The sequence below is a fragment of the Balaenoptera acutorostrata genome, chromosome 8 (genome assembly GCF_949987535.1).
Source record: "Balaenoptera acutorostrata chromosome 8, mBalAcu1.1, whole genome shotgun sequence".
In the NCBI taxonomy this organism is placed as follows: Eukaryota; Metazoa; Chordata; class Mammalia; order Artiodactyla; family Balaenopteridae; genus Balaenoptera; species Balaenoptera acutorostrata.
Window position 1 is genome coordinate 32,038,125 of NC_080071.1, and position 24,158 is coordinate 32,062,282.

Sequence of the window (24,158 nt, forward strand, 5' to 3'; positions counted from 1 at the left end):
CTCCAGATATATGCCCAGGAGTGTGATTGCTGGATCATATGGCAACTCTATTTTTAGTTTTTTAAGGAACATCCATACTGTTCTCCATAGTGGTTGTACCAACTTACATTCCCACAAACAGTGTAGGAAGGTCCCCTTTTCTCCATACCCTCTCTAGCATTTATTATTTGTAGACTTTTTAATGATGGCCATTCTGACCGGTGTGAGGTGATACCTCACTGTAGTTTTGATTTGCATTTCTCTAATAATTAGTGATATTGAGCATCTTTCCATGAGCCTATTGGCCATCTGTATGTCTTCTTTGGAGAAATGTCTACTTAGGTCTTCTGCCCATTTTTTTGACTGGGTTGTTTGTTTTTTTGTTATTGAGGTGTATGAGCTGTTTGTATATTTTGGAAATTAAGCCCTTGTTGGTCACATCGTTTGCAAATATTTTCTCCCAGTCCATAGGTTGTCTTTTCATTTTGTTTATGGTTTCCTTTACTGTGCAAAAGCTTTTAAGTTTAATTAGGTTTCATATGTTTATTTTTGTTTTTACTTCCATTATTCTAGGAGACAGATCCAAAAAAAATGTTGCTGTGATTTATGTCAAAGAGTGTTCTGCCTATGTCTTCCTCTAGGAGTTTTATAGAAAATAAAAATTAGACATTGTCACAAACATCTAATTGGGAACTATGATATTGCTATTAAAATAGAAGTATGTTCATCACATATTAAATGAAAGGAAGAGGGAAAGCAAACTGAAAAATCTGGTGTATAGTGTAACCCTTTTGTGTGTGAGAGAGAAGAAAAGAACAACGCATGTGTATTACATAGGTTTGTATCAGTTTGTATTTGTCTAGAGAAAGAAATGGCACTATACATACCCAAATCTTAACACTGGTTATCTCAGAGGGGTAGAGTTAGAGTATGAGAGTTAGTGGACTTTTTATTACTTTAATTATACACCTTTGTAGTATTTTAAATGAGCATGTATCACTTTTATCATCTGGTAAAGTAAACAAAACTTTTCATCAGATGGGAGGTAGTCAAAGGGAGGCTTCCTATAGTGAGGCTTTGAGCTCAGTTTAAAAGATGAGCTGTAGTTCACTGAAGATAGAAATAGTAAGAAGGGCTTTCTCAGCAGGAAACAGCAAAAGCAAAGGCAAAGAATATATTAGCATGAGAACTCATTGATTTTCTCTACCTGGACTGAACTTTCTCATTGAAAGAAATTTTCCTCCAGGATAGGGCTGGAGAAGCACTTTCTGGTTGACCAGCAGAGGCATATCCCCAAAGAGAGAGTCTAGGCCAATGGTGGGGGTGGCCTAAGGAACATGGCATCCTTGGCTCATGCTGGAGGGGGTTGACTGAGGACATAAGCTCTCTGGGGGCAAACTCTTCATGGGCCCTTCCCTAGTCCCAAGGGTAAGTACCAATTCGTCTAAATCAAGCCTGGTATTTCTATTCTCTTTGTCAGAGTCTGGTTCAGGCGTGATACAACCTTGGCTGATAAAACATGTGTTCTGGGTGGCTTCTAAGAAAGTGTTCCTTGGTCTTAAAAAAGATACAAAGCCAAAATATGTTCTCTTTTCATATGCTGTCACATGATAATGTAACGTGTGGAGCTGCCACCACCGTCTTGTTTTCACGTATGAGAAACTAAGAGAAGCAGAGAGAAGCTCACCTTCCCTGTGCCCTGACATCATTGAGACCATGAGTTAACCAACTCTGGAATTTCTCTGTCTCCAAACTTCTTATTATATGAAATAATAAAATTTCCTCAACTTATAAGCCACTTTTAGTTGGCTTATGTTACTTGCAACTGAAAGCATTCCAACACAGCCCACATTGAGGGCAACACAAAGGAGAAATACTTTACTGGAAACATTGTAAGAAACACGAGGACAGGATTAAGAAAAGCAAGAAAAATGAAACAGAGATGAACAGTGATAAAGAGGATTCAAGAGAAAATTATATATATAGAAAATAGCCAAGGAATAGCTAAACACATAGACATTTAATGTTCTAATAATGAGAACTAAAATATTAAATCTGAATGTATATTTGAATATATAGGAAAAAATTAAATATTACTGAAGGATACCAAATGAGCATTAACCAAATAGTCATTTCCCATTCTATGATAGAAAGACTCAACATCATAAAGGTATAGATTAATTCTCTCTAACTGATCTATACATTTAACAAGATCCCAGTAAAAATACTAAGATTTTTTTTTAACTAGGCAAATGAGTTTGTCTACTTCAGGGGCCAGCAAACTATAGCCTATGGGCCAAGTCTAATGCATCCTGGTTTCGTAAATAAAGTTTTGTTGGAACACAGGCACATCCACTGACTTACTTATTGCTGATTGCTGCTTTCACTATACAATGGCAGAGAAGACTAATTGCTATAGAGATGTAGTGGCTGCAAAGCCTAAAATATTTGCTCTCTGGCCTTCTATGGAAAAAGTTTGCCACTCCTTGATCTGGTACATGTGGAAAAATAAGCAAGCAAGGATAGAAGGAAAATTCTGAAAAGAAAGAATAATAAAGTGACCACTCTACCAGCTATTGAAATATATTGGAAAACTATAGTAATTTATGCAATGTGACACTGGTTCATGAATAGACGATGGGACAAAATAGAAAGATTATATATAAAATAGAATGAAATATATATTGGAATTTAGTATTTGGTAAAGGTTATATTTCAAGTTATATTTCTTCTGGGAAAATGTGAAAAATGCACTAAATAGTTTTAGAACAACTGAGTAAGTATTTGGGAAAAAATTAGGTTGGATCTGTTACTACTCTCATCATAATAAATTACATCGAGTGATTCCAACAGGATACGCATTGGTTGCCTCCAGGGAAAGGAACCTCCTGGGTGACTTGGCCACAGTTGTCAAAGGGAGACTTAGTTTTCACTGTTCATTCTTTTTATCTGTTGAATCTTGTTAAAAATGAGTGTATTACCTATTCAAAAATTAATAAGTAAAAGTTATTTTTTTAAAGTAATAAGATCTAAAAATATCACAAATGACACAGGGAAGTTGGAAAGCCCAAAGCCCTCACAATTTTGTATGTATTTCTAAAAGAATAATTATTAACATACCTAAAATATTTACAATACTTCTTTAATATTATCGAATATCTAATCAGTGTTCAAATTTCCCAGGTTGTCTTATAAATGTCTTTACAGTTAGTTTGTTCAAATCAGGAGCCAAACAAGAGCCATACATTGTGTTTTGTTTATATACCTCTTAAGTCTTTTTTTTTTTAATCTATAGGTTTTCCCTCCCCTATCTTTTTTTTTTTCCTTGCATTTTATTCGCTGAAGAAACCAGGTTGTTGTCCTGTAGTTGCCCACAGTCTGGAGTTTGCTTGCTTAACATGTTCCTCAGTGTGCTGTATTTACTGAATATGTGTGGTTAGTTTCCAGAAGCTTGATCAGAGTGGAGGGTTTTTTTCTCACAATATCTTAGAAACATCAATGTAGCAATATTGCCATTAACATGTTCTGACTAAAACCTAAATGTAGTCTCTGAACTTTTCTAAAATGTATTCTATGGGAATTCCCTGGCTGTCCAGTGGTTAGGACTCCATGCTTTCACTGCCGAGGGCCCGGGTTCAATCCCTGGTCAGGGAACTAAGATCCCCACTAGCCACGTGGCCAAAAAAATAAAATAAAATGTATTCTTCAATAACAGGGCTTCTCCAGCTAGCTCTGAGATTTTTAAAATGTTAATAGTGAGGTCCCTAGTTTAACTTCCCTATTCTTCTCCACACAGGACTATGAAATAGGACAAACCCTCCAGCTACCTTCAGTGTTCTCCTATGTAGCCCTGGGCTGAATTCTCCCTCCTCCAGCTTGGAAAGAGAGGTAAGCGTGTAAACTCAGCTACAACCCTTTAGTTCCACTTCCATTCCAGGGAGAGGCAGCATGGTGTAGCTAAAGGGCATGAACTTTGAAACCGATACATCTGGATTTGAAGTCTGATTTACAATTTACTAGCTGTGGAATCTTGGGCAAATCACTTAACTTCTCTGCATCCCAGTTTCTAAAAAAATGAAGTTACCACCTTTCATTAACAAAGTTATTTTGATGATTAAAGATAATGCTTATAAACTGTTAAGGGTGTAAGACATATACGGCTGTCATTCAATAAATGAGGGCTACTATTAGTGCTCTAATTGTTAGTGCTCTAATTATTAGTGCAATGGAAGGATTTCTGAACATATGGTCAAAGACTTTGGTACCACATCTGGTTCTGACACACCAGCTGCTTCAATTTAGGCAAGTTACTTAACTTCTCTCTTCCTCCACCTGTATCCAGCCCAACTCATTCCCTCCATAAACAAATGAGTTTGTGGCCCCTGGTTACATCAGTAATATGTTACTGTTCCTAAAGTATCAATATTTGCAAATGACATTTTATATGCACTAAAGCAAGATCAAAGTTTTCCTGGAATAATATTACTCCCAGCCACTTAGATTTCAATACACTTTTTAAAAAAAGGACTTGAGAGGTGTGGCCAAGATGAAAGAGTAGGAAGACCCTGGGCTCACCTCCTCCCACAGGCACACCAAGATTACAACTGTTTACAGAGCGGCGATCTATGAGAATCACTTGAAGACCAGCAGGAAAGATTTTCTACCACTAAAGATATAAAGAAGAAACCATAATGAGACAGATAGGAGGGGCAGAGACACAGTATAGGCGAGACCCACACCCCCAGGTAGGCAACCCACAAACGGGAGGATAATCACAATTGCTGAGTTTCTACACAAAGAGCAAGGGGTCCAAGCCCCACATCAGACTACCCAGCCTGGGGGTCCTGCATTGGGAAGAGAAGCCCCCAGAATGTCTTGCTTTGAAGACCAGTGGGGCTTGAGTATGGGAGAGCCAGAGGGCTGTAGGAAACAGACTCCACTCTTAAAGGGCACATGCAAAACCTCACACACACCAACACCGAGCACAGAGGTGTTAATTTGAAAGGTGCCTGGGTCAGAACCTTCTACTGATCTTGGAGGTCCTCCAGAGAGGCAGGAGGCAACTGAGGCTCCCCTGGGAACAGAGATGCTGGTGGCAGCCATTTGGGGAACTCATTCTACCATGAGGACACTGGTGCTGCAAGGCTATCATTCAGATTTGAGGAGAGATAAAGAGCTTTACAGACAAGCAAAAGCTGAAAGAGTTCACTACTAAACCAGATTTACAAGAAATGTTAAAGGGACCTCTATAAGTGGAAAAGAAAAGGGTACTACTAGAAATATGAACATTACAAAAGCAAAAGTCTCATTGGTAAAGGCAAACATACAGTAAAGGCAGTAGATCAACCAACTATAAAGCAAGTAGGAAGGTTAAAGGCAAAAGAAGTAAATCATCTATATCCACAATAAGTAGTTAAAGAATACACAAAACAAAAAGATGTAAAATGTGATCTCAAAAAACATTAAACATGGGGGGGAAGTGTAAAAATGTACAGCTATTAGAATATATACAGATAACATTTTATCCAAAAGCAACAGAATACACATTCCTTTCAAGTCAACATGCAACATTCTGCTAGGTAGATCATGTGCTAGGCCACAAAACAAGGCTCAATAAATTTAAGGAGAATAAAGTTATATCAAGCATTTTTTCCAACCACAATGTTAGGGGACTAGAAATCAACTACAAGAGAAAAACAGCAGAAGAAACAAACACATGGAGGCTAAACAATATGCTACTAAACAACCAATGGGTCACTGAAGAAATCAAAGAGACAAATGAAAATGGAAACACAACAATCCAAAATCTATGGGACTCAGCAAAAACAGTTCTAAGAGGGAAGCTTATAGGGATAAAAGACTGTCTCAAGAAACAAGGAAAATCTCAAAATAACAATCTAACCTTACACCTAAGGGAACTAGAGAAAGAAGAACAAACAAACTCAAAGTTAGTAAAAGGAAAGAAATAATAAAGATCAGAGCAGAAATAAATGAAATAGAGACTAAAAAAAATAGGAAAGATCAGTGAAACTAAGAGCTGGTTCTCTGAAAAGATAAATAAAATTGATAAACCAGACTCATAAAAAAAAAGACCCAAATAAATAAAATCAAAAATGAAAGAGAAGTTACAACCAACCCCACAGAAATAAAAAGACTCATAAAAGATTACTATGAATAATTATATGCCAATAAAATAGACTACCTAAAAGAAATGGATAAATTCTTAGAAACATACAATCTCCCAAGACTGAATCAGGAAGAAATAGAAAATATGAACAGGCCGATTACCACTTATGAAATTGAATTGGTAATTTTAAAAACTCCCAAAAAACAAAAGTCAAGGATCAGATGGCTTCACGGGTGAATTCTACAAAACATTTAAAGAAGAGTTAACATCTATCCTTCTCAAACTATTACAAAAAATTAAAAAGGAAGAAATGCTTTCAAACTCATTCTGTGAGGCCAGCATCAGCCTGATACCAAAACGAGACAAAGACTCCACAAATAAAGAAAATCAAAGGCCAGTATCACTGATAAACATAGATGAAAAAATTCTCAACAAAATATTAGCAAACCGAATTTAACAGTAAATTAAAAGGCTCCTATACCATAATCAAGTGGGATTTATCCCAGGGATGCAAGAATGGTTCAGTAACCACAAATTAATCAACATGATAACACCACATTAACAAATTCAAGAATAAATATCGTATGATCATCTCAATAGATGCAGAAAAAGCTTTTGATAAAATTCAACATCCATTTATGATAAAAACTCTCCACAAAGTGGGTTTTGAGGGAATATACTTCAACATAATAAAGGCCATATATGACAGACCTACAGCCAATATACCCAGCAGTGAAAAGCTGAAAGCATTTCCTCTAAGGTCAGGAACAAGACCAGGATGCCCATTCTTGCCACTTTTATTCACATAGTATTGGAAGTCCTAGCCACAGCAATCAGACAAAAAAATAAAAGGAATCTGAATTGAAAAGAAGTAAAACTGTCACTGTTTGCAGATGACATGACACTATATATAGAAAATCCTAAAGACACCACCAAAAAAGTGTTAGAACTAATAAGTGAAATCAGTAAAATTGCATGATACAAAATTAAACACAGAAATCTGTTGCATTTCTATACACCAACAATAAACTATCAGAAAGAGAACTTAAGAAACCAATCCCATTTACAATTGAATCAAAAAAAAAATACCTAGGAATAAATCTAACCAAGGTGAAAGACCTGTACTTGGAAAACTGTAAGACATTGATGAAAGAAACTGAAGATGACACAAACAAATGGAAAAATACACTGTGCTCATGGATTGGAAAAATTAATATTGTTAAAACAAGCATACTACCCTAAGCAATCTGCAGATTTAATGCAATCCCTATCAAAATACCAAAGGCATTTTTCACAGGATTGGAATAAATAATTCAAAAATTTGTATAGAAACACAAAAGACCCTGCATAGCCAAAAGAATCTGGAGGATTAATGAAACCCAGAATAGACACACAAAATTGCGTATCAGATGCTTCTCCTTCCAGAAAAATAGATTTCATCTCGTTTGACTTTTTTTAGTCTGTAGATATTTGCTTTTGCTGGGCTTCGTTTTTCTGCTGCCTGTGATGTTTCAAAATACCAACTTGCCTGCAGCAGATTCCAACTTCAATTGAGACTGACTTGGACAATAATTTCGCATGTGTTCCCCTCCATCATGTTATATTAATTTATATTAGCTCTGGCAACATCGTTGGTTGTTCTTTTATTTATTTTATTCTCTTCCCTCTGAGCATATTTCCCAAGTAAAAGAGGGAAATGAGTGGCACCAGGAAAAACAGGAGCAATGGTTATCACATAGTCTCAATCCCAGATCAGGTGAGCCTTGCACCTCACCCTCTACCAATTGCCGATAAAGAAGTAACACAGGTTTTGATGAGGCACAAATAGGAACAGCAGAGGTAACTTATTAACTGATCCTGAAAAAGGAAAGGTTTGGAAACTCTTCAATCACACACATTCAATTCAAATCAACAAATAATAATACTACCATGTTCCCAACTCTCAACGAGGAACTGGGAATCTAAAGGTGAAAAATATGGTCCCCACCCTGAATGAATGGACTGTAAATGGTGGAAGACAGGCCTGTGATGATGATGATGCTACCAGAAATGAAAGAACTAACTATTCCAGGAATTCAGGGTAAAAAGTAAATGGCTGAGATACATTACAGCTATAAGGAAGGGCTGGAGTTGCTCATGGGCTACTTCAGGTCCACAGCCAGGGTTCTGCAAACCATGGCTAGTGTTAGACGTCTGGGAAACAAAAATTTTGACCACTCAACATAGCAACATCTTATGACCCCACCATGAAGAGGATTATAATTGCCAAGCAGAACAAGAATATTATCATCAAACCTAGCTCTTACACTTATTCCTTTGTGTCAAATGCATTAATTCATTAATTTGCATCAAATTCATTAAATTAGCTGCCAGGCACTCTGCTGAGTATTAGAAACACAGAGCTGACTCCACTGCATTCTCTGTCCTTGACGAGCCTAATAACTGGAGAATTCATTTATGTATGTACTAGGTCTCCTAAAAACCTTGTGTTGGTTTATGGACAGCAAAGAAAGAAAAATGATTTTTTATTTTTAAATACTCTTTTATTGTTACAAAAGCAGTCCATGAGCATTTTAGAATGTAGAACCAGCAAAAACAAAAAATAAAACATCTCTGTCACCACCCAGGGATCACCACTGTAACCCTAAGCTGGCATCCTACCACATCTTCAATACATACTATGTATTAACACATATTTTATTTACAAAAATGTTTTCATATTGTTTACAGACATATCCTGTCTTATAACCTGTTTTTTTTTCAGCCAATAATTTCCACTTCTCCATGACAGTAAATGCTTTTCTTCAAACACACAGTATTCACATTTTCCCAATTGAGCCCAAAATGTCCTTTACAGCTAATTTCTCCAAATCAGCCACCAATTCAAGACATTTCATTTCATCTCCTGGTTATGTCCTTCATATCTCTTTTAACCCAGTACAGACCCTTTCTTATTATTCTGACTTGATGAAAAGAACTGGCCAGCTGTTCTAAAGATCAGCCCATTTCTTTTATTTTTGCCTGGTTGTTTCCTTATGAAGTCATTTTACTTGTTCTTCTCTCCTTTGTATTCCTGTAAACTGGAAGATCTAAATAAAGGTGTGAGAGGAGCAAGGTAAACATTTTGGTCTGGAATACTTCATGGGTGATAATAGTTACTTCACGTTGCTTCACATCAGAATACACATGTTCTGATATCTGGTTGATCCACCGTTAGTGAGGGTCAAATTGACCCCTGGGCAATAACTGGGGATTTTGGAGGGAAGGGACAAAAGGAGCAACCGAGTAGGAAAAGTGTGAATACATCTTGGCTACCTAAAGGAAGTGGAATGGGGAACCCAGCATCAGGCGGTGCAACGCCAAGGTCATCCAACTGTGTTTCCCACTCTGGCATCGCTCAGGTTGTGATAGACTGATCTTGTTCTCACAATTAGGGAAGACAAAAAACAAAAAGAAAAAGAGAACTTTGGTGGGTCCTCCATAACTCTTTAGGACACTTTCCTTTATAAAACTGAGCTAAGCTGAGCGGACACGGTACTCCGCCCACGGAGAGCCACTACCACGATCCTCTGTGCAACCTGGGGACAAGACCTAGATGTTCAGAAACCTAGAAATTAGGGAGCTCGCTGTGTTTACATCCGCCCCTATTCTTTTCAGCAGGAGCCCCTTCCCGGCCTCTGGGCACCAGGGGGAGCTACAGTCAAGCGACCGTTCTTTCGGGAGCGCGGGAACGCGTCTAGATGAATCTTGTCAAGCCCAGGGACCCGTAGTAAGGTGTAGAGACGATGAACCGTATTTCTGCTCTCTCGCGAGCACGAATAGGCCTCTCCCCGCCCTCCACTCCAGCCCTGCCTCCCGGGCTCAGACCCCTCCCGGTGGCACGCGGCAGGTGGCGCTGTCTGCGGCGTCGCAGCGGCCCTGGCTGCCGCGGCGACGATCTCCCAGCGGGCATTGCGGCCCGGCTCTCCTGAGGCTGCGAGTGCCACGTCCCAAGTGCTACGCGGAGGAGCGGAGAGGGCGGTGCGCGAGGGGGCGGGGAGCAGCGCGGAGCCCGGCCTGGCCACACTGATCGCCTGCCGCCATGGGCTCCTCGCAGAGCGTCGAGATCCCAGGCGGGGGCACGGAAGGCTACCACGTCCTGCGGGTAAGGGCTTCGACGGCGGCCCGGGGGCGGCGGGCTGGAGGCGGGGCCCGGCCGCGGGGAGGCGGAGGCCCCGACGGGCTTCTTCCCGGGGCAGCCAGGCCCGACCCCGCGAAGGAGAGGCGACCGCGGGCGCTGCGTTGGCCGAGGCCGGCTCAGGAGGCCGCTCACATCCCGCCTCCCCGTAGCGCCCCGGGCTCGGGTCCGCCGCTCCGGGAGGACGGGCTGGGACCAGAGGAGGCAGCCGGCGACTTGGCCAGGAGCGGCCCGGCGAGAGGGCAACCTTGACTCCTTTCCTCTTCACGGCCTTCTCTGCCCCCACCCCTTCATACTTAGCTCCCAAAGTTAGGGAAGGCTTGGGTGCAGTCTGCAAAAGAGGTGATGGTGAAGGTAGCATTTGAGTTTTCCGAGAAAAGGAAGCTTGGAACCCGCAGACTAGAGGCGGTGGATGCGACGGCAGGTGTTGATTCTCCTCCGCGCTGTCCGTGTGTCCGAAAAGGCCAATTAAGCAAACAAAACGAAATGGCCTAGAAGTAGGTTTGACGGACTTAAATCTACTTGATTTTGACTGTAGTTTTTTCTCTCCTGTGTCGCTCCTGACCTTACCAACCCTCCTCTTTCACATTTCCTGGCGGTGGGAACTTCCGTTCTCTTTTTTCTAAAGCTGCTCAGGGTGTGGTGGAGATTAAGGTTTAGATCCACAGTGTAAAAGAGGTAATGGAGAGGAACGTTTTTTAAAAAAAAAAATCTAGGTAAATAAAGGAAAGCAACTTCGGTCACCAGGATGCAGAGAAACATAGTATCTCGAAAGGCGTTAGCTAAGCCCCAGTTATGAACAGCCTGGGTTGTACGGAGCGTGTGGTCCTTTCCTCAAGGAACTGGGAGTCTTTAAAAGTGGCAGTGTTGGTTGTGTGCTGTGACACCTGCGTTGAGTGATAACATGATGGACTGTCAACAAAGTGGCCCCAATCTGTAGCACCATTTCAGGACATAATATAGTGTAAATAGATAGCTCCTCACAGGCAAGAGCATTTTCACTGAAAGTGGGAAAGTGCACTTCCTGGTGCTAGTCATCTTCTTCCTTAGGTCCCATGTTTTAGGTGAGACAACATTCTTAAACTAAATTACCAGACATCTGCTTGATAGGGCCGTTATCAGTCACCTTTCTGATCGTCAGGATTATCACGTCTAGTTGTCTCTCCACTCTGCTAAAAATCCCTCTTGAAGCCATACGCTTGGTGGGAAAGGATGATTTTTCCCAGAAAATAAAGGGAATCTATAAATAAACCATAATACTTTCCTGTTCTCTTTAGCCAAACCAACCCCCAAGTGCCACACTGATAGGGGAAATGGAAGGAGAATTGTCAGATCCCAGATGTGAAGTGAAAGTTAGTGGCAGTACTTTCTCTATTCTCTGGTTTGATTCTGAGTTCTCTGCGGTATGTTATCCAGTATTACTAGCTGATTCTCACAGTTGCTGATTGTGGCCATGAATCATTGGGGATTCGTGATATTTTTATAATAACGTGCTAGGTAAAGCACAGTATTAATGAGTGTTGAAAGTCTGTAAGAAAGTTGTACACATCAAAAGGATTCCAGTTCAGTGACTTCTGTTGACTTTTGTTAATGACTACCTTCGACGGTAAACAAGTTGAAGTGTATTTCTTTACATAGGTGCACCTCCGAAAATCAGCACTCATACATATTCAGTAGTGCAGATGCTGTTATTCTATAAATATGATTTTTAGAAGCACTAGGGACAACCTTAGTTTCCAGTCTGCATCTGGAGCATAAATGTTGCAAAAGATGAAATAATTTTTTTTCATTTGAATTTTATTAGAGGGAGCTTTAAAATAGTAATGATCATCTAGTTTAGGAGAATTTTTTAAAATGTTTCTGAGTTCCTAACCCACTCTGCCCTGATTCTGTAATTGGTTTCTTTATCTTTGTTTTTAGAGGGGAAAAGTACTCTGTTAAATCTCAACATATAAAAATTTTCTTTTCATTTGTTATTGCCTAAATTATGGTTGTATATTTCATCCCTGGGTTACTGAGATTGTAAACCAGAGTAAATATGGCAGGATAATCATGGAATAAAATCACCCTTGTTTACCAAGTTCTAGAATGATTTAATTAGAAGTTAGTTTTCTTTAATAATTCTCTGGCCATTTCCTTGCTAGTGATAAAAACTTGTATGATTGTGTTTTGAAATACCAATTTATAGTGACACCCATATACACTGCTATTTTATTACTGTTATTTTTAAATTGTATTCCTACAATTCAGAGATTGACCTTTATGTTTTCTCTGTTATTTTTTCATATCCATTGTTAGATTCTGCTTTAAAAAATATTTAAGGGACAACCTTGAAATGTTTCCAGATTTTCTGCTATGAACAGTATACTTACCTTTTTATCTATTATGTATTAATGCACATTTTCATTTTGTGATCATATTATATACCCAACTCCCCATACTCACCCTGGAAGTAACCAACATAGTTTATGTATCCTTTCAAAAATGTTTTATGCGTGTAAAAGAATCCACCCCCCCAACCTTTCACTGTTTCTTTTTGTTTCCTTTTGTAACTGTTAGAATAACATGCTACATACCATTAAACACACCGGTTGTCTTTTTTGGCAGTGTCTTGTCTATCTTTCCATAGCAGCGCACAGAGATTTGCCTCTTGCCTTCACCTAGCTCCATAGTAAGTCTGTTATACCATAGTTTGGTTAAGCACCACCATTTAGTTTTTAGACATTTAGTTTTTCTAGTCTTTTGCTGTTACAAATACATATCTACAACCTTAAATCCTACCTTTCGTTTTCACTGAAAATGTATTTTTCCATATTATTGAATTGTAATGTCTTTATATAAACATTGGTCTTCATTTTAGTAAATTACTACATTGTTTTCTGATTATCGGCACGTGTTCATTAGAGAGCATTTGGATAAGTTCAGAAAGTATAACAAAAAACCTAAATTACCTGTAATCCTACCATCTAAAGGTAAATACTGCTGAAGTATTTTTCCTCGTCTTTTTTTTCCCTGTGCTTACCATTGCCCTTCAGCCATGTTTCACAAAGATTTTGAGTAATATGATATAATCAAGTACAATATGGCCAAAAGTTATCATAGGATGTTGGCTTTACAACCTAAATATCCAACAAATGAGTAACTGTTAAATAAATCAAGGCCTAACTACAGATTGGAATTCTGTGCATTCAGTGAAAATTATGTTTCAAAACACTCTGTGGTCATAGGTGTGCCTCCGTGTGTGTGCATGTACATTTGAGTGCCTAGGGAAATAAAATGGAAAGGTAATAAACCAGGATATTAAAAGGATTATTGGTGGATGGTGACATTTTTATTCCTTTTAAATTTTAATATATTACCCCAAATTTTCAGTCACTATGAAATATTTGTATATTTACAAAAAATATAGTTATAAAAATTATTTTTTGAAAGTGGACTCCTAGTGAAAGATTTTAAAATTTGTTCAGAAGCTTTCTTTTGAAAATAACATTATAGGGAATTCCCTGGCCGTCCAGTCGTTGGGATTCCTTGCTTCCTCTGCAGGGGGCACAGGTTGGATCCCTGGTTGGGGAACTAGGATTCCACAAGCTTCAGGGCATGGCCAAAAAAAAAAAAGAAAAAGAAAAAGAACATTGTATTTCTGATTCCTTTATGCATTGGGTCCCGTTCCGCGTTCACCATGCATACCACTTTTATTCCCATTCTCTTATCCTAACAAGGCAGGAGAAATGTTAGCCAGGACTTCTCAGTTTTGTTATAAGTTACTACAGTTGCAGTATGTTGAATGCAGAATTCTTGTCTAGATTTTCTATTAATTATCAAGTAAACCCAACAAGACCGTTTTCAAAATTACGTTTTTGGAGTTGCCACATGGATGCCCATTATAAGATGTTTCTAAATTAAAATATTCAAATTAATTCCACTCTACACTTAATATTCTTTGAAACGGAGGGTATCTGAGGACATTCTGGAACCAGTGTTCACACCAGTATGGGGATATGGAAAATGTCATGTTCACTGTTCCTTATAATTTCCTCTGAGAGAGATTTTGAGATGATGGATGTTTTGAAGGAAAGGCCATTGAGATGAATTGTGTCTACAGTGTAATAACAGGCCTTTATCTTGTGAGCCATTTGCTGCAGGCTGGGCAGCATTAGGTACTCTCCTTAGAGGAGAAAGTGTGAGTAAGTGGAATTATTTCTATAGAAGACAGAATACCTAGACCGTATCTGCTATTATATAGATGTGCTCTTTTTCTTTTTTTTTAAGAATTGCCTATACTTTTTAAAAAAATTAATTGATTAATTAGTTAATTAATTTTATTTTTGGCTGTGTTTGGGTGTTCGCTGCTGCGCACAGGCTTTCTCTAGTTGCGGTGAGTGGGGACTACTCTTCGTTGCGGTGCACGGGCTTCTCCTTGCGGTGCTTCTCTTGTGGAGCACGGGCTCTAGGCCTGCGGGCTTCAGTAGTTGTGGCACGTGGGCTCAGTAGTTGTGGCTCACGGGCTCTAGAGCGCAGACTCAGTAGTTGTGGCGCACGGGCTTAGTTGCTCTGCGGCATGTGGGATCTTCCCAGACCAGGGCTCAAACCCATGTCCCCTGCATTGGCAGGGGGATTCTTAACCACTGCGCCACCAGGGAAGTCCCTAGATGTGCTCTTTTTTAATGGAACCTAAGTAATCTACATGAAATCCTGCAAGATTTCAACTTGGTACTTGTTCTGAGAAAGTGAAATCCCATTATTTGATAGTCATAATTTTTTTAAATTCTAACCCAGTGTTTCTCTAACTTTTTGAACTCATGCCTCCATTTGAAAAACATAAAAATCTCACTATTATCCCTTCTCTTCTCACTCATTCTGAAACAGTGGGTATAAAAAGAAAACAGTTGGGTTATTTGATGTTTTCCAAATATAAAGTTATAATTGAAAAAGCTTTATAAACACCATTTGAAGATTCTAACCTGCTCCCAAAATTGATCTCTTCTAATAAAAGGCTGTGAAATTGTTTAATACACATTCTTTGATATTGCTTTCAAATGTAGGAATCAGAATACTTCATTTTATTATGAATGAATGTTTTATTAATGCCATGAAATACAATGTTTGTGAACCTTAGGACACTTTTAGGAATTGTCAGTATCATTAGACATAAACTTTTCCTGATATTAATAAGCCTCGAACAAATTAATAGTGTCATGTTGTTTGTATACCCTTATATATTTTTGTGATGAAGTGTGTTTTAATGTATGGATCTTCAGGATCCTCATTTGGGGCGACCTGCTCTTGGTGGGTAATTATGGTTTCTGTCTCTGGTCAGTAAGTAGTAGAGTGCACAGAACTGGCTTCAGTGCCTTTCTGGGTCAGATACTGACAGGGCTTTTTAATAATTCCCCTGAAATTTTCAGAAGAATTGAACTTAGAATAACCACTAATATCAGTACATTCATTTTGCTGGCTTTAATATTCTACCAAAAGGATTATATTGATTGATTACTAACAAAAAAGCAGTTAACAATCTAAACTAGAAAATATCCATGAAGATTTGATATGTGCCTTAGAATCTGACTATAGATTGCCTTGGGAGTTGTGATTATCAAGTAAGATGACTTTTCCAAACAACATATGCAAAAACAAAATAGTTACTTTGAGAGACTGTATAGGTCCTCTTGGCATCGCATATCAATTTACTACAGCATGAAGAGAATAATGCTGGGGTTTTTTGGTTTTTGCTTGTGTGTTTGTTTTTTTAAGCATCAGTGAGAGACCATGTAAGCACATTATCAGCAGTAAGGAACCTTGTCATCTTGTGGACATGGATACATTGAGAGACTCTCATAGTAGACCACTGGAGACCACCCTTGTGAATCACTAGATTCTAGTGTCACTCCATCACTTCATTGTCTTCCCTTGGGCAAACCTTTGAACTTCTTTGAGCTTCATTCTTTTTATCTGAAAAGTGGAGGTAAGAGTAGTGCCTCCTCCACCTCTTTTTTTTTTTTTACTGAAAACCACATTAGATAGTGTACATGAAAATATTTTGAAAAAAAATTGAGCACATTAAATTTCTTTATTAAAAAAATGCTGTCTACTTCATTGGTTATTCTGAGGATTAAATGGCATATTCCATGTAAAGCACTTAACATAGCATCTGGAATATGATAAAAGCTCAATAAATGTTAGCTGTTGCCTTTATTATTAGCATTTACGTTATTGTGTCACCTATTGAGAACAACTATTATAGTGCCAATACTGCTTAACATATACTTGTTGTAAACATTTTAATTAGTATTTCCATTTAATTAGTCATTCAGCAGCTACTTTTTGTTCATGTACCTAACCCTGTATGTCACTGCTGTTTAAGTTTTGGATCAAATCTGACCCATTAATTTTATAAATGTCCCTGTTAATTTTTAAAGATCCTCATTTTTGAGGAAATTTTACATCTGTATTTTAAAAGATAGGTGAGTGCCAGTGTCCTTTTCATTGCTTTGCCACAGTGCTACTAAACACCTGAACTAAAATGACCTACAGTCTGTATAATTAAAAATGATCTTGTTGGGTTTGATCTACACTGTAAAATCTATAGATAGCTTAACAACAGACTTCTTTCATGGTGAGTCATTCAATCTTAGAGACTATCTAGTCAGCCTCCTCACTTTACAGCTAAGGAAAAGGAGCACAGAAAGATTATTGCCTGAGATCACACAGCAAGTTTTCTTTCCCTAAGAAACAAATACCCGAGTTGGTATTTAAAGAGTATAAAATGAGATGGCATGTTGTCAGAGCTTTAGTTTCTTTTGGAGCAGACCAGTTTCTTTCAGCATCGTTTTTCTAACATGCAGATCTTTTCTAGGAAGCTATGATGTAGTGATGGGTTTTTATTTCATTTAATTAGCATTAGAATTTTATTTCAAATTTCTTCATATGTCACAAGTTACATCATTGGGTCAGAATCAGGAGAACATGCTCTTTGAGTTATTTTGATAAAACATGTGAAGAGAATGTTTTAGCAGGTGAGCCTTGAACTCCTCCAGTCTAGCTTGGGGCTGTTACAAATAGTGCTGCTGTGAATGTTACATTGTGTATGCCTTTGGAGAACATATGTATTCCCATTCCTACTGGGTATACTAAAGAGTGGAATATTTGGCAAAGGTGTGTGTATTTTAGTATAGATATTGCCAAATAGCTTACTAACGTACATTCCCACTAGCAGCAATTAAGGTTTCTGATTGTTCCGTATCCTCATAACACTTAGTATTTTCCGTCTTTTTCATCTTGGCCATTCTGATAGGTGTGTAGTGGTATCCCATTGTGGTTTTAATTTGCATTTCCTGATGACTGTTGAAGTCGACCACATTTTCATATTTATTGACCACTTCAGCATCCTCTTTTGTTTAGTGTCTGCTAAAATCTTTTCTCCATTTCTTTAAGTTGTCTGTCTTCTTTTTTAAACAGCTTTATTGAAATATAATTTACATACCATTAAATTCAGTCTTTTAAAGTTTACAGTTCAGTGGTTGTTTAGTATATTCACCGAGTTGTGCAGCCATCATCAGTATCTAATTCCAGCACCTTTTTATCACCCTAGAAACAAACTCCCTACCTGTTAGCAGCTGCTCCCTTTTCCTCCTACTCCCAGCCCCTGGTCACCACTAATCTACTTTCTATGGATTTGCCTATTCTGGACATTGCATATAAATGGAATCATACAATATATGGTCTTTGTGACTGGCTTCTTTCACTTAGCGTAATGTTTTCAAGGTTCACTCATGTTGTAGCATATATCAATACTTAATTCCTTTTTATTGCCAAATAATATTGCATTCTATAAGTGTACCACATTTTGTTTATCCATTCATCAGTTGAAGGACATTTGGGTTGTTTCCACTTTCCAGCAGCTATGAAATTTGTGTATAAGTTTTTACATGGACATGTTTTCATTTCTTCTGGTTATATACCTAGGAGTGGAATTGCTAGGTCATACAATAACTGTTTGACATTTTGAGGATCTGCAAAACTGTTTTCCACAGAGGCTGCACCATTTTACATTCCCACCATCAAAGTATGAGGGTTCCAGTTTCTCCACATCCTTGCCAATCCTTGTTGTTGTCTTTTTTACTTTAGCAGGTTTTGTGAATGTGAAGTGGTATCTCATTGTGGTTTCACTCTCCTTCTTAATGATTTGCAGTAATTCTGAATTTGTTCTGAATACAGTTCCTTTGTTGGATATTATGTTGTATCATTTCACTCTCTTAATTGTGTGTTTTGATGAACAGAAGTTCATAGTTTTAGTAAAGTTTATCAGTTTTTAAAAAATTTATGGTTAGCTTTTTGTGTTCAGTTTAAGAAGTCTTGGGACTTCCTGGTGTCCAGTGGTTAAGACTCTTCCAGTGCACGGGGCACAGATTTCATCCCTCGTCAGGGAACTAAGATCCTGCATGCCGTGCAGCGTGGCCAATAAAAAGAAAAGTGTTCATACTTGATGATCTCAAAGATATTCTATGTTTTTCTCTAAAAGTTTTATTGTTTTACATTTGACCTTTAGATCTGACATCCATATAGAATTGATTTTTGAGAGACAACATTTTTAAAAATGATTTATCTCCTCTTCCTAGCTGACTAACGTTCTATGTCTTTTTCTCTTTTTTTTTTTAAGAGGTGAGAGATAATTAATACATGGTTAGAAAAATAATGTAGTGTCCAGGAATTAATTGGTTATAAAGATTTGCCCTCAGGTTGTGATTGTGGAGTTAGGGAGAGGAGCTTAAGATTTGTAGAACTCCTATCATATGTCAGAGACTTCGCTAGGCATTTCATGAACTTAAATTCATTCAATCTCTACAATATTCTTGTAAAGTAGATGGCATTTTCTCTTCTTTGCAGATGAGAAAATTGAGGCCCAGGAAGATAAACTTTCCCAAGCTCAAAAAGCTAATAATTAGGCAAACCATGACTCAAAATCAAGTCAGTTTGGCTCTAAAATTCTATTATCTTTTCACTGTACATTTTTTCAAAATCATGTAAAATCTTAATTATTAAACTTTCAAATTTAATCTATTCATCTTAAATTGCTGTGATATTTGGCCCAATAATAAATTAAATAGCCCATGGAGCTGGGTATATATATTTTTTCTTTTCTTTTTTTCTTTTTTTAAATTAAGATGGTTTGAAGGAAGCAGACGAATCAACAATCATGAGATCTCATAGGGGACAAAGTATTGAAGTGGTAATCTGATGCTTGAGAGATTAGGTGCCTAAGAGATTCTTGTCAGTGGGTAATACTGCCAGAGGAACTTACCTTTGTGGATGTTTAATTTGTGGTTTAGTAGAATTTATTTTCCATGCTGTGAAATGTAGGACATTTTCTTTAAATGAATTAGGGTCAAAGAGAGCATTTTCTAGGGCTCCCTCTGCTGGCTTCCTAGTAGTAATTAAGATACCTAGATGCCAGAATTGTGCTGGTACTAATGATGTAAATAAATTTAGGAAAGAAATTAATTTCAGGGTCCATTAGAAACAGAGATATCGATGTTTCTAGCAAATGAAAATAGAAAATAGAGAAAGGATTATTTACATTTATTTATTTATTTTAGAATCCAAATTTAGCTATTAAATCTTTTTAGAGTTATGGGGAAGAACAATTCTAATGGTATTGGAAACTTTCCATTTCAAACAAATTGTGGTAAAACTTGATACTTGGAGGGTGGCATGATAAGAATCAGTGTGTGGGATCACCTTTCTTGGTTGGTGATGATATTACAAAAGTATTCCCTTTAGCCCTTTTTTTTTTTTTTTTTTTTTTTTTTAAATGGAGCTTTTTTTTTTAATTTTTTTTTTTTTTAATTTTATTTATTTATTTATTTATTTATTTTTGGCTGTGCTGGGTCTTCGGTTCGTGCGAGGGCTTTCTCTAGTTGCGGCAAGTGGGGGCCACTCTTCATCGCGGTGCGGGGACCGCTCTTCATCGCGGTGCGCGGGCCTTTCACTATCGCGGCCCCTCCCGTTGCGGGGCACAGGCTCCAGACGCGCAGGCTCAGCAGCTGTGGCTCACGGGCCCAGCTGCTCCGTGGCATGTGGGATCTTCCCAGACCAGGGCTCGAACCCGTGTCTCCTGCATTAGCAGGCAGATTCTCAACCACTGCGCCACCAGGGAAGCCCTAGCCCTTTTTAACTAAAAGGTAAAGTGTTGGCAGCCTCAGTGGAGAAGTCTGAAATTGATCAATGGACTAGTTGGTTTCTAGATAAAATGGTCATTTGGAAACATTTCCAGTCAGAGAATTAGATGATTAGATGTGGACCCAGTTAAATGAGAAATTCCCTTCTGAGGGGGCTCCTAGGGTCTGTGCTAATTATCCTCTTTTCACACCTCAGGCATTTCAAACCTAATTGATAGGAACCTAATAGACAGGCATCTTACACCTAGAGTATTATGACTTTTTTTGCCAGCTAGCTGTGACTTGACGTCTCTTTTCTTGTCATAATAGCTCCAGGCAGCCACCATTTTCCTTTCAGAGTTGCCATTTGAGGAGAAATCTATCTGCCATTTTGGAATATAAAATAGCTCCCATTTAAGAAAACTGAGTATAAAGAAAACAAACAGTATGTGCTGATTATTTTTATTAGAGAGCCAACACCTTTAAATAGTAAGTCCCTTTGATATTTAACTCGTTTAATTTACAAAAATGATTTAACCCCACATTTGCAGGAAATTTTACATAAAACAAGGTCAAACAGTTTTAGCAAGTTAAACATTGAGCCATCTTTATAATGGACAACTAACTATTCCTTACTGTGACAAATGAAGAAAATCTAGTTTTACTTCTTCAGAGGCAATGATAGTATAATTTGGCTTTAAATGAATAAAAGGTAACATTAATCCAAATAGTAATGAATGTATCATTAATCCAAGATCAAGTCTCATTAATCCAAGAAGTCTGGTATAAGAGGGACATATTCTGGGAACAATTTGGGTTCCATTTTGAAAGCATTAAAATGATTTGTTACTGTGTGAATAGCTACAGATTGATGTATGGATGGATGTGGATCTATTATTTGCATTAGCCTCAGAATTGACTATTAGAACTGTTTAGACTATTATATAAGTCCAGTCTACAAATATCAATGCAAACTCTTTTCATAGGATAGTTTTGACAGTATTTAGTAACATCAAGCAGGATAAAAATTCTTTAAAACATTATGAAAATATTTTAGAGGAAATGCAAAATGTTCTGTATTAACTTTTTGCTCTTTTGTCATATTACTACCATTACTAGCTACTAATATTTATATTACTGCAAATTTAGGAAATTTAATAGTTTATTTTAATCCATTTCAGATTGGGGATGCTAAACATTTGAGTTGTTGAGAAACTAGGTAATCTTAATCTTCCATGTAAAATCCTCTATAAGTCTAGCTCCATTCTTTCCTTCCAGCCTTCTTACTGGGCTAATAGTTATATACTTTTGAGTTTCACCTCTACCACTACCCAGCTGTAAGATCATAGGCAAGTCATAAGATGGTTTCTTCACCTGTAAAATAAAAGAATTGCACAAAATCCATGATTTTAACACTTTATTTGGGTTGAGGAGAAACCCTTTGCGAATCTGATGAAAGCCATGGATCTTTACACCCTGAAAACTGCTGATTCATACAAAATGTTGCATATAATTTATTTCTATCCCATACCACCCTGTTGTCTCTAGGTATACTATATTATGATCCTCATTTTTCAGACTCCCTCTGGGTTTTTTTTAAAAGATTGATTGATTGATTGATTGCTATGTTGGGTCTTAGTTTCTGTTCTAGGGCTTTCTCTAGTTGCGGCAAGCGGGGGCCACTCTTCATCGCGGTGCGCGGGCCTCTCACCATCGTGGCCTCTCTTGTTGCGGAGCACAGGCTCCAGACGCGCAGGCTCAGTAGTTGTGGCTCACGGGCCCAGTCGCTCCGCGGCATGTGGGATCCTCCCAGACCAGGGCACGAACCCGTGTCCCCTGCATTAGCTCCCAACCACTGCGCCACCAGGGAAGCCCTCCCTCTGGCTTTTTACTCATATTATGTCTTCAACTTTCAAATGTTTTTTCTCATCCCCTTATCCATCTGCACCTTTGAAAGTTCTACCCCCTTTTAAAGCACAATTCAAATGTCATTTTTTTTTCTGTGAAACTTCTTCAGTCAGATTTAATCTTCCCCTTAGAACTTTGTACCTCCATTATAACCATTAACATCTTTGGTCTTGTATTACAGCTGTTAGAGGTCTGTGTCCTCCATCTCCCCTTCTTGCCTGTTCCTCAACAGATTATAAATGTCTTGATAACAGCGGCTGTGTTCCTACATTCGTTTTGTAATTGAATAGTGCCTTGCTAGTAGTAGTCATGGAATAAGTAGAATAAATTAATTTGAATTTGCCGCTCAGTTGTAATGATTAACTGTCTGCTATGTCATGTGCTAAATGCTGGGAGGATTGTCCCCCACCCCCCAAAAAAGCAGAAAGTGGTGTGAAATAGAACGATAGAGGAAAAACCTCATGTACGAGATGAATTTAAAGATTGAGTAGAATTTAGGGAGCTGCAGGGGCATTATCTGGGAGATGAAGAGAAATAAGAGAACTAGTGGGTACCTGTATCAATGAAATTAATCTATTTTTACTGAAAAGTGATGGGTATTAAAATTTAGCTTTTGATTCATAATTAAGCTTTGCATTTTTCATTTTTGGCATTTTTGTTTTTACAGGTACAAGAAAATTCCCCAGGACATAGAGCTGGACTGGAGCCATTCTTTGACTTTATTGTTTCTATTAATGGTTCGAGATTAGTAAGTTCAGCTTTTTGTAGTTACGCCTATGGTATTTTGTAATCTTTTGAAAATGGAATTTTTCAGATTATCTGGGATGGATGTTTATTCATTGGTTACAAACATTATTTAGAGTATGATACCAATAAAATAACCCTGTGTTAGTAAACATGAGAATGTCAAATATAGAATACTATACCTCACACTCCAGTGATTATCTTAGGAAAAGAAAATCAGAGACTTTTACTTTATATGTTAAATATTTAATTTTAACTTTTACTTTATATGTTAAATATTTAATTTTTTTAAGCAGAAAGACGTGGTTTTGTTGCTTTTTCAAAGATGTCAGACTTTTGTAGGTTATTGACAAATGGATTAGTAAAGACTCATTCTCAAGTAACTTGTCAGTTTTCTTGTTGCTCAATTCCCTGATATATCAATAGAAATAATGTTACAAAACTATACAGAGATGTGTTCCAGAAGTGCACAATTAAAACCACCTTTTTATAAGTTGCTTTCAGTTTACATGTAGTAAAGTCCAATAGGAAGGAAACTATAATTTCAGTAAAGGAAATTCTTATAACAATGGCTGCTTGGTTGGTTTATTTTTTCACAACAGTCTTAAGTTTTTGTTCATTACTACCAACATCACCTACGTAATGGCCTTTATTCATTTATGTAATGAAATATTTAACATACTGTTTCCGTTTTCTTTTCCTGCCAGTTTGTAATAAATAAAGTGTATACGTAGGAGTAGAGTCCAAAATTAAACTTCAACTCTAGCAAATGTTTTAGATTTTTAAAATCAAAGTCATACCAACTCTGTTAGTAATATGTCTTCTTGTGGAGTATTTTGGTTTTTTATCATTGAAGCCCTGGATCATTTCAAATAATGTTGACTTGCAAATTCTGTAATTCCATAGTCAGCTATGGAGTTGTTGCTAATGTTACTTGAACACAAGTTCATGTGCCTGACGCACAGTGGGGCCAGACAGTACCAAGATGTCAGAGTCTGGAGCAGAGAAAGGTTTATTGCAGGGCCAAGCATGGAGAATGGGTGGCTCATGTTCAGAAAAACCCAAACTC

At 37.7% G+C, this 24,158-nt stretch overlaps 1 protein-coding gene across 1 annotated transcript in view; it reads left to right on the top strand.

Annotated features, from left to right (window-relative positions):
• Positions 1–10,057: 10,057 nt before the first annotated feature.
• The window catches only part of GORASP2 (golgi reassembly stacking protein 2), a 29,716-nt gene continuing 15,615 nt past the window's right edge, over positions 10,058–24,158 (top strand). Inside the window, exons 1-2 of the mRNA XM_057551309.1 lie at positions 10,058–10,250; positions 23,013–23,093. Of these exons, the coding sequence (XP_057407292.1) occupies positions 10,188–10,250; positions 23,013–23,093 (144 nt within the window). The 5' untranslated portion in view covers positions 10,058–10,187. The remainder of the gene's footprint in view (positions 10,251–23,012; positions 23,094–24,158) is intronic.